The sequence below is a fragment of the Gymnoscopelus microlampas genome, assembly GCF_963454915.1.
Source record: "Gymnoscopelus microlampas genome assembly, chromosome: 21".
Lineage (NCBI taxonomy): Eukaryota > Metazoa > Chordata > Actinopteri > Myctophiformes > Myctophidae > Gymnoscopelus > Gymnoscopelus microlampas.
In genome coordinates this window covers 12,629,850-12,642,019 of record NC_139958.1, presented here as the reverse complement: position 1 = coordinate 12,642,019, position 12,170 = coordinate 12,629,850, and the positions used below count along the sequence as shown (strand labels likewise).

General features: G+C 41.6%; 1 protein-coding gene across 2 annotated transcripts in view; it reads right to left on the bottom strand.

Annotated features, from left to right (window-relative positions):
• Positions 1 to 11,749, bottom strand: part of col5a1 (procollagen, type V, alpha 1) — a 146,543-nt gene extending 134,794 nt beyond the window's left edge. For both annotated transcript variants that reach the window (XM_084047612.1, XM_084047613.1), the window contains exon 1: positions 11,293 to 11,749. In XM_084047612.1, the coding sequence (XP_083903738.1) occupies positions 11,293 to 11,395 (103 nt within the window). In that variant the 5' untranslated portion in view covers positions 11,396 to 11,749. The remainder of the gene's footprint in view (positions 1 to 11,292) is intronic.
• Between the last annotated feature and the right edge of the window lie 421 nt (positions 11,750 to 12,170).

The window sequence follows — 12,170 nt, the reverse complement described above, 5'->3', positions numbered from 1 at the left end:
TATTAGATTATGAGATATATTGTGGGCAAAGATTACATTTTGGCCTGAGAGAGGCACTAAAGGCCAGGGGGTCATTCAAAAGGTCAGGGTTTATCTTTCAAGGATCATGAATGCCCTCAGCAAATGTTATGGCCGTCCACCCATTAGATTTAGAGATATCATTTAGTGCCACTGAAAAGTTTGGCCTAAGGGTAGAGCAAGGGTCATGGGGTTACCAAAATCATTATAGTTAATTCTCAACAGAACATGAATGTGCTCAGCAAGTCATGGAAATCCATCCATTACACTTTGAGAGATCTTGTATGTGAGTGAGATTTTTGGCCTAAGAGTGGTGCTAGAGGGGAGCCATCAATATAAGTAGGTTTTATCCTCCATGTAACGGAATATCGTGCCACAAAACTTTGCGACATAAGTTGATCCAACTAGTGTTGACCCCACTTTCAACACTGTTTAGCCACAATAGTAGCTAGCCAGTAGCATATCGCAGAAATGTCATCAGGATAAACTTATCAGCATAAGCGGTGTCAAGATAGTCCCCAGCGAGTGTCATCTTGTGCGTTAACGATTCCAGCAGCTGGTTAGCTGCTAAGTTCACTGCCTTTATTGGGGTCTCACTCTATTGTCAAGCAAACAAACATCACACACAACAACCTAGCAATAGCAGACTATCCGCTGGAACTACTTCCTGTCGCTATCCGTATGCATCTTTCAAAATAAGAGCACACTGCAGATTTAACTCAGTTCCACCACAGCGAGCTGAAGGCGAAGGGCAACATCGATGATAACAGTGACACTGCTCCCAAGGTGCTCTCTGAGATTATTTTTGCCCAATGTCACCTGCCTACATGGACATTTTTGGAAGCAGCAGCGTCTGTAATGACTCTTCTTGGTATGATCGTCCCCTAAAGGAGGCACTGGGGGATTACAAGGGGAATAGGGCATGATAAGACAGTCACTGTCATGAAGAATTGGCTCTTAACTAAGCCACAAGGCAATGCAAAAGTATTACAATGAATACAATCTGTTTGTTTGCTTGTTTGTTTGCTTGCTTGTCCGTTTGTCATTTGTCCACCAGAGGATACTGAAGAGGCTCTACTAAGTACACCTCTAGGTGCCTCATTGTACTGTATTTGGTCACGGCCGGACGCCAACATTAACTGATAGCAGCTTGGAATTCAGTTGCATCATTCCTTTGTTTTTTCTTACTGTCACTGCAATGATTGCCAATTTATCTCTGCATAGATCAGCAAACACTGGCAATCATAGAGCCAGCGATGAGGACAGGGGTGGCTGATGTTTTATTCATTCACTAGAGCCATTGTGTTCCAGTAATTAATTGTGTGTGAGTGAATGTGTGTGTGTGTGTGTGTGTGTGTGTGTGTGTGTGTGTGTGTGTGTGTGTGTGTGTGTGTGTGTGTGTGTGTAGATTGTAATCAATAAGTAATCAATAGAATAATCACTAAGAAAATAATCGATAGTTGTAGCCCTAATTGCTTACATAATGTTCCCAAAGATTATAACTATACGTGTAAACATTATCCATTTCTAGAAAGACCAAATCTTTTCATGTCATCATCGGTGAACTCAATGACCCCCAGATGTTTTCCAGGAAATTATTGTCACTCAGCCACTAAAAACAATCCCTAAGACATCTGTTCAAACTGCATCTGCACATGAACCGCAGCATCCATATTCTGGGACATTAGCCAGAAATAGCAGATCTACAAGCGGACAATGCATCGCAATGTATGAGCCACGTTGTGAGCTTATAGATTGACAGTTTTTGGTGGCGGTCCAAGTACAGAGCCAACAACAAAAGTCTAGAGCAGGGGTCTTCAACGTTTTTCAGGCCAAGGACCCCCTAGCTGAGAGAGATATGAAGCAGGGACCCCCTCTATATTGTATAAAATTGTGTTGCAGATGAAATGAAACTTTTTTTTTTTACTTGGTCTGCTGTTTTTTCCCTCTACAGTATCATACCTCTTTGCCAAAAATAGCAAGATCTACAAGCTCACAATGAGCTTGTAGATCTGCTATTTTTGGCTAAAGTTCTCCTCAGAAAAGGGATGCTAGGGTCCGTTCAAGTGGTTAATGAAAAAAAAAAAGGAAATCATATCACACAAAGATTTGGCAGCCCCCCTGTTGAAGACCCCTGGTCTAGAGGTTTTGAGTGGTTACCACAATATGTCAACATGAGTACTGGCAAAATATAACCTATTTAGAATTAAGCACAACAAAATGTGCTTGGTTAGTAATGCTGTTCTTCCTGCTTCTGATGAAATTACATTAACCCTGCTTTTGGTTAAAAATCTGGTTACTGTATGAATAGACATCAAAGCCAATACTATTTGGAGATGGTCACTGTCATATATATCCATCATATACTGTACCTCTTATCACCAAAATGAGGACAGGATTTAACAACTTGAACCCTAAGTGCCCTATTCTGGTGTAAACAGTCAACAAAAAATAGCTCATCTACAAGCTCACAACGTGTCGTCATGTTGCCACGCATTGTGATCAGCTATATTCAGCGAAGAGATGTAGATGGAAAAAAAAGGAGTGAACCTAATACAGAGAGCCCTGTGGGTACAAAGTATAGAGGGTTTAAGTGGTTAAATTAATCTCATGAAAGAGAGTAATTCAAAACAATGAATGGCGTTATCCACTTCAACACTATAGCATCTCTATTCTGAGGGCCAACATTCTGCAAAAAAACGTCGATCTACAAGCTCACAACGCGTCTCGTGAGCGCTCAGAGACCAACTCCAGGATGCAATGCCAGTAGCTTGGTCAAGGGCACTGGCAGGAGTCTACCTAACATGCACGTCTTTTGGTTTATTTAGTGTAGAGCAGTGGTTTTCAACCCTTTTCATAGCAAGGGCCATTATTTATTCGGCATTTGAGCCACGGACCACCATTTGATGAGAATTAGACCCTCTCAGACCCAAGACTTTTAATATTTTGTTATCGTTGGATAAGATTTTGTCCACAATTCCATGCTATATTGATGTTGGTACCATAGGAGAGATGACAGGCAAACGTTGATCAAAATAACAATTATTTAATTAAGTAATGCAGATGTTTAACAATAATTTAACTCTTGAGAGTGTAAAATGAAACCAAATGGGTCCATTTGGTTTCATTTCACGCTCTCAAGAGTTAAAGATCTATAAGGGTCCATTTGGTTACCAACTCTCCATCATTTAACTGGGGACCATCTGGAACCCCCTCAAGGACCACTGGTTGAGAACCATTGGTGTAGAGAGACAACAGGAGGGTGCCTAGTATAGAGCCCTGAGGTACTCTGATCAACTAAGTATAGGGTTTGTGAAATCTACTTTTCTGATGCCACAGAATTCTCAGACTCACTGTCCCTTCCTTCATTATTTTATACTTCTTCAGACCGAACTCTTGGTTTGCCGTCATTATATTTTGATTTCCGTTCCATTCAAGTTGCTGTGATCAAAGAACTTGGCTCTTGGTTTGACATACGGTACAAGCTAAATCAAATCTACTGTAGCATGGATGCTGATTGCTGAACTAGCTAATAAACCAGTAGTGTGTCTGAATCTTATGCAGTCTTTCCATTCTAACTTCCATTACTTTATCACCTAATAAAGTAAAAAAAGAAAGAAAATTGAATATGGTTATGAATGAAGTAGCCTAAAGTTTCTGGAGAAACCATAGAGGCAAATCATCCTATTTCCCCCAGTAGAGAAAATTGCCTGTGCTCAGTAATTCTACTGGCCAGGCTGTGGCTAGGCCCATACTGAGGAAGGGGACTGCGGTTGGAAAACATGACTCATCCATCGGTTTCCATGCTGGGTGATTATAATACCCTATAACACAGAACAGTACTGTTACCCATCTGAAGCAATGCTCTGCGCGTCTCTGAGAGACTGGACCTGAGCTTCCTCTAGTCTGGACTGCTTCACAGACCACATGCTGTTAACAACGCACATTGTTAGAAAAACGGCAAGAAAATGTGACATAAGAATTCCCATTAACGAGAAGAAACTCTTCTTTTTTTTTACTCTGCTGATGTACTCGTGTTGGAATTTCACGTCAAAATTTCCATTTTTTAACAGCAGACATTCTGCCATGCCAAAACAACTGCTTCGTGTTCAAAAACACTTTTTCAGAGAAAACCCACAGTAACCGAGTTCAAATCAAGCGTGCGGTGCCACTGCTGCACCAATGGGGGGGGGGGGGGCAACGAGTTCACATCACTTTTATAACACAACCCCCCTACTGCCTTGGAAGAGAAAACGGAATCTTAATTTAAAGCTGAAATCCATATATTCCATCCATCCATTCAACCATATTCAACTGCTTATCCGGATTCGGGTAGCGGGGGTAACAGTTCCAACAGACTTCCCATATTTTATGTCCTAACTGGGATTAGAACCTGCATCTCTCGCATGAGAGACAACATTTCTACCACTCTGGCAAGACAAAATACCCGCTTGTCCAGGGGAGATGTTGCACTAATGAGCTTCAGGCGGTGGTACTTGTCAACCAGTAGACCTGTGTCCTCGGAACCTGACACCAGAATATAGATGTCTCAATGGAAGAGTACGGAGACCACCTCCATCCACTGCAGATGTACTTGTTATTTCACATTAACATACATATGACTTTTTATTCATTAAAATAAGTTCCGGAAGCGCAGATTTAAACACAGACTTTTCCCTGCATATTCTTGTATCATATCACTTGCAGAGTTATCAGGCAATAGATCTGATTCATAGTCATAATAAAGCATGTTTAAGATCCGCAGGCCTTTCCACAATGCCTGCATTTATGGGCTTAAGTGGCACGTGCAATTTGCAGGGTCACTGTCTCCCTCCACAGTCTGGCTAGCTCAGATTCCTTCCTGTTCACCATGGTGACAGCAGAGCCACACACAAGAAGAAACCACGTTTTCACACCACTTATCTGATGGAGCTAAACAGAGCTCCCAGATTCCCACTTTCATGTGAATGAGAAATAATCCACTAAAAAGCCCAATAGCGCCTTAGATTACGTGTGGAACACACTCGATATTATTCACTGAGAAATGATAGGGGCAAGTGATAGCAATCTAACATTTTTAAAGAGAGTTACATCATCTTGTTTCTGACACCACTGTCTGACCAAGTCAGTCTCAGAGGTTGAGATTATTCCAGTATCCTGGCCATGGCCATGGCTATTGGTACCCAAAGCACAACATTCTCCTACAACTGCATAAGCAATGATTTTGTCATTACAGTAATCAACCACACAATAACCCGGCCAATTCTGGGCACCAGAACCTGCAAAGCAGCGCATTGTCAGCACAATAACTGCTGGTAGCTTGTCTAGTATAATATTATCATCAGTTGATTTTTTTTATTCTATATTGATTAAGAACATACATATGTATTGGTATATTACTGAGTAAGTGAGATCAGGGGGAGGGGTGCTGGCCACAGAGCATCCATCCATGCAGCACTTAAGTCTTAAGGGCAACTTGTGGCATGGCTAGCTACTGTACTTATTTCTCCCTTGTGTGCAACATAGAATCATTGGATGATTGATGATTGTTATTGTAAGGGCGGGATCAACTGTCATAAGCCGGAGAGATTGGCATCAATTACAGTGTAGTAAACTAACATGCTATCGAATTATGCGATTGCAAAATAACATTGTAATTACCGTTTTGCAACAGCAATCAGCGTGCATGAGCCAAGACGAAGCTTTATCAGCATCATTAAAAGCATAGACCCCCCCCGAGCCCCCCAGGGGTCTATACTAGGCCTGCCCCTATTTCCCTCTACACCAACACAACAATGCCAACTCACAGCGCATTGCGTTGTGGCACATTGTGAGCTTGATCGGCTTTGCCAATCGTTGGCCCCAGAATAGAGACGCTAGGGTTCATGTGGTTAAGCCCATCAGCTTTAATGAAGCAGTCCTAAATCATGGCTCAGCTGATGTGGTCTTTCTATTGCAGACATTGCCAACATGTGCTACATCACTGATCTAAGTGTACAGTTGTCCTGGTCAATATCAACTCATCACTTGCAGTGAGTCGGTACAAGCTAGACAAATCTATTCAGATTTCTCAAATAAACCCGTTTCTATAGTCTGTACTTTCATGACAATCAAAGCTTCACCAATATCTTCACCATTAATCCAGCAAAAACTTTAGAAAAGTTCAACCTTTCCGGAACTGTCATAATAAATGTTTCGGAAATTTAAAAGAAATGAGCTTATCAGCACTGCTAGCTTTGGCTCTGACTTTGTTAAGGTTTACTGTTCAATACCGAAATACAAATAGAAACTGACAAAAATAGACAATATAAATTGTGGTCTTTTCAATGTTGAAAGAATGTGTGAAAGCAGTTCGGCTAAAGGTTATTACAGACAATATCTTCAGGATTGAAAGTGCAGACAGATAGTGCTACCTGTGCACTATGTTCACTAATCTCTATGTCCAATACCGTTACATTTCAGGAAATGGAAAAAAGGAACCTGTGTTCCAATGCACCCAATGTAGTTAGTATTTAGTCACAACTTAAGCTCTTAATACTTGTCATTTGTTACATATTCATAAAACTTAACCACTGTCAACCTGGCCTCCATATTTTGGGCACGTCATTATAGGTGAACATTTTCAAAATATTTTGTGGAAAAAAAGAAACATGGAGATACAAGGTTTCTGCACGACAGTGAAGAAATATTCATGAGGGGGGAGCGTTTCAGATGTAAAAAGGTTCATGAATAGAAACCAGCTGTGGACCAGTTGTATTCCACTGTTAACCCTATCATAAAGCTGGCCTCCTTAAACAAAAAGAACCTTTTAATGACCGGGGTCGCGAATCTGCAAACCTGGCTGAAATGCCAGCTATTGTTAAGACCTTCACAAACCTTTAGGGACTACAGCTGTTTTATTTTCCCCTACTCTTACTGAACAGAACTCGTCTCTAAAAAATCAGCACGGAATAGTGTATTTTCCTTTTGAAAAATGAAACAGTATTTTTTCACAGTTCCTTGTTCCACCAGGACCGGGACGAAAACATCTGGAACACATTTTTTCTGCCTTTTTTGGGGTCTGAGCAGACGGCACAATGGCGCTTATCGGATCCAGATGTGAATGAGCGCAGTGAAACAACAAGGCCTTTTTACTTATTCTCCCTTTTTTTAAGGATCATAAAGGGGAAAAAACAAATTTCAAATCCTGATACAAAGCATAAATCACTAATCGTGAATCAAATGTCCTGACCCCGTGCCATATACATCGGGGTCCTTTCAGCACGTGTGCAACTCAAGTTTAGGCATCAGTGGCTTTGGCACCAATCCATCTATGTTTTCATTCTGCACATGGCATCCAAAGAATGTTATTTCAAAATGTTCGATGAATAAAGTAGTTTGACAAGTTGGTTTCTAATCATATGGGAATGCTTCCTATTGACACAGGCCATTCAAAAAACCTTTTTTCTTAATTAATCATAACAAACTGGGGGAAAAAAGACAAAACTTTGAAATGCTTTTGAAGCTTTCTGAAAAGGCTCCATTGATTGTAGGGGCAACTCAGGGGAAACAGTGTACTTTTCTTTTAACCTCTATCAAAAGGTCCACACATTACAGGCAACATTGTGGAGAAGCACCCACTGCCGGTTCAAACCAGGTATCTCAGCAGAACAAAGTCAGAAAATGGAGTCAATATAAACTGCTTCTAAATGTGAATTGTTTAGTCAGAGCTCCCAGAAACTACAAACAAAATGACATGTCTTATCACCTAATGTATGCTTCCTACTTCTATGACCTTTCTTACCCACGTAACAACATTTATATAATTGCAATACAGGACAAAAAGTGAGATAAGCATGAATATAAGCATAAAAGCAATACTGGAAAGCTACTCTGTCTGTCTGTCTGTCTGTCTGTCTGTCTGTCTGTCTGTTCGATATCTTTGATCCTACAGCATTCCTTTCTTCTCTCGCAATGAAACAGTAAACCTGACAGTGGTGGCAATCTTAAAGTCACGACCTTCACCCTTTGAACCCTGACCCCTTGAAACCCATGTCTTATTGCCCTCCTGCGGCAATAAGTCTCCACTTGGATTTAAAACAAGGGTTTCCTCAGTGATGTCATAAGCCACGCTGAAGGAAAGGCTTTGTGGGGCCAGTTAATCTATATGGAGACTATTCAGGATGAAAGAAAAATAGGGTTTACAGTACCACAAATAATTCAGTAAAACTGACATGTTAATATCAGTGATGCTTTAAAGGCAACGAACAAGACCTTTCTGCTGTTCACAATATGAACCAAAAAAAACTATCTCTTACTGAAAGACTTAAACAGACTCTAAAGTAACTTTAATTAATATCAGGGTGGCATGTATGGAATACCAAGCTGGAATGTCAGTTCCATGAACTCGATACTGATATTCTTTCATCATCCCTGTGCTCATTAATATCATGCACTATTCAGGTAATGAGCACAGATATGTGCATACTTAGAATAGCTTCATATGTGAACATCAACCCCGCTGGTTATCCAAATGCTTAATTATGGTTCCTGCAAAGTATACTGAATCTGGTCATTTATACAACAAAGTCTATTTTGAGTAACAGATGAATGCATGGTTTCCATTGGTCCAGGTGACTAGTGATGCTGTCTCAAACATGGAGGCCTGGCTTGGACATGATTGGACATGTAGGTGGAGCAAAGAGGTCACCTGGTGCGGAATCGTTTACTGCTGACAAAGTGTGGTAATTCTGTCTAATTACTACATAACCACACTGTTTACCTGCTCTGTCTGGTGGGATAGATACTTTCACAAGCGGTAAATCTTAAATGTAATGGTTAAAACACTTCAAAATCATTCTTGTGCAGTCAGTGCAAAAGTGTGTAAAGGAAAAGCATACATTATGTCATGATGTGAAAGCCAATTAATTAATGAACATGATTTGAATGGAATGAACAACCCATGTTGCTAGCAATCGAGCAGTTGTGTGAAGTGTAATCCAGAATGTGTAGCAGAAACAGCACCATCACTGATCATTAACAAAACTCTGGTCGCTTTCAGTGGGTTTTAAGAGTTGATTAGATCCAGCCAGCAGCATAAAACAAGACTGAGTCACTGTGCAATCTCATTAAAAAACTCCAGTTCAACTCTGTCATCAGAAATGACCTGCATCCATCCATTACACAGATGTTTAAGTTGAATCAGTTAATAAGCAACGATTGTATAGCTCAATATAGATTGAAAATTCACCAGAAGTGTAGTTATATGCTTTATCTATGTAATGGTTCTCAAAGTGGGGTCAAGGGTCCCTCAGGGTTCCTTATGGGGATTTCAAATGGACCCTTACATGTCTATGGGGGTCCTCCTTGGAATTGAAAAGTTTGAGAACCACTGATGTATAATGTAATGTTACTTTGATCAGTCAATCCAAAAGATGAAGTGAGCAAGCATCTGGTCAAGTCATGCACAAGTCATCACATTCCTATTTAGACCTACAGTCAGTCCTATCTATCCCAGCTGTAGCAGACTATAGTACTGTCTGTCCATTGAGGTATGTGGACAGGGCAGGCCATCTGTTTACCTTGCAGGGCTGTGACAGCAGACACAAGACCACCTACCAAGCTCCTAGTAGAGGATGAGGGCCAGCCTGACCCATTATGCATTACATCAGTGTTTCTCAAACTTAAAACACTTGAAGGACCCCCCCCCCTTAACTCTGTCAGTATACAAATGGAACCAAATGGACCCGTTAGGGTCCATTTGGTTCCATTTGTATAATGTCAGAGTTACAGACTTGTAAGGGTCTATTCTAGAACCCCGACAAGGAACCCTGAGAGTCCCTGAACCGCACTTTGAGAAGCATTGCATTCTTTGGTTCTCAAACATTTTCATGTCAAACGGACCCCCAAATTGATACATATTGAGTTGCGGACCCCCCATTTGAAAAGATGTGATCGTGCCAGGTCGTACCCCCATAAGAGAAGATCTTAGGTGCTAGATTAGATTTAGTACAGAATTCAACAACTGTCTATAAACTGTAGGCGGGTTCCTTATTTTGCTGGGGACCCCCCCCCCCCCCCCCCTCAAGGACCCCTGGGGGTCTCCAGACCCCACATTGAGAGCCACTGCATTACATCAACATTGAATCTGTCAACAGCCTTCAAACAGGGTAACCAAACAATCCTATGCAACAGACTCTAAAGATAATGAGAGATAAGCTTTGCCAATGTAAACGTAATGTTTCCCATACCAATAAAGCCCCTTTGTATTGAATTGGAAGTGATAAGGACACAGCTGCCTACTTGGATGTACTGTATCTGTAGCCTTACTTGGGCATCAGTAAGATAATTATTATCAATGTATGATGCCAAGATGTTCTGCTCAACAGCTTCATACAAGTGTTAATAATACAACCGGTGAAAGAGTGGTGGGTATTTGAATTATAACCTACTGCATTGTGAATTACTATATGCATCAGATTGCATCCTGTGTCTTGCACCTTTAGGCGGCTCCACCCTTCCACTTAAGACAAGTTAGGACCCTGCCTTCCTTCTCATGAGAGCTGGGCTCAAGCCTCTCTTCAATGTGTATTACAAAAAGGGGAAATAACAGGCTTATAAGTAGCAATGTCTCCATTACAACTTGTTGATGATGGATGTGCATTAGAAAAAAGCATAGCTGAACTTCACTTAATTTATTTATGGTTGATATCTGACAATACATATAGCCTGTCTGATATAGCCTACCATTGAATCCATACCAATTGTATTGCAGGCTATACTGTGCCCTAAGGCTGATCAATTAAGGCTGATTTAGGCTACATGACACTGTTGCATTTCTCCAGAATGTGTCTTGCCCTTGTCCTATAAAAGCATGCAGTTGTCAGATGCTCATATAGATGATGTCAGTGACATAACTTATTCTGACATAAAGTCATAGGCTAATATGTCCAAAAGTTTAGAGACAGAAAATCAACTTCATCCATATATAACATAGAGCAGCTCATCCCAAAGCAAAAGATTGCGAATGCATCTCCTTAGTAGTAACTCCCTTATATAGTCCCAATTACTGCCATGGCTGGCAGTTTATAGAACTGAACAAAAGTGTTTAAGAGGCAATTCCAAGAATTAAAAAAACAATACAAAACAAAAAATGAATTCAAATGGAAGGAGGGCGGAGTGACTCTGGAACTTTTTTTGTTGCTCTGGGTCCAAAAAGCGTGCCTGCGAGGCGAGCAGGCTGCAGGAGTCGTGCTGCAGAAAGAATGTGATCTTAAACTAAACCCCGAAGCTTACCTGAACTTGCTTGCGATGTGACAAAAAGCAGGATCACCGCTAAGGTCATCTGAGCGTCCCTTAAGGTCCTCCGTTTTACTTTCCATCTTATATGGGTATCCATGACCAGCCGCTCAGTCACGGCAAGTGGATGAAAAACTTTGTTTTCTGGCGAAGAAACGACTGAATATGATTGGGAATGATGGCAACTTCTAGATCAGGAGAGAGCTATAACAACTGCCAGGGGAACGAGAGAGAGGGGGGTAATCGTTGTCTCTCAAGCAGCCATAATAAGTTGTTCAGTGGGGGGGTTCCTCCAGATAGATATAAGTTGAAAAGGGACGAGACACCCTCTCTTCTCACCCACTCGTCCTCTGCGCTCTCCTTGCGCTCCTGGTCTGAAGTAGGAGGACTATCCTGCTGCTGCTGAGACTCCGTCCGATCAGTCAAGTGGTTTACAGCCCCCCTCTTTCTCTTTACGGTCTCACAGCAGCCAGGGAGGGAGGAGAGGCCTTCCCAAAAAGAAGTCCTACAGAGGGGGAGAGAGGAGAACAAACCTTTCCCCTTCCTCGCGCCTGTCACTCACTTTGCGGGACAGGGGGGGCGAGCAAATCAGAGGAGTCGGTGAAACCCGAGGCAGCGCTGTTATTGGTCGTTGTGTTAGCTCTCTGGTCCATAGCTTTAGAAGGAGTTCTCCTTAACGCTATGTTACTTTCGAGCCGTTGCCCGCACACCCCCGGTGGCGCAGCGGCCGCAGCCTCTCGTCTGTAGTAAAAATTACAAAAATAGACTTTTGCTACTCACCAAAATAAAGACAGTTTTAAGATGTTGAAAGCCTATTTTACTCAGTGGGAACACTCGTAGCTCCCCACCTCACGTCTAAAATACACTTTTTGGGC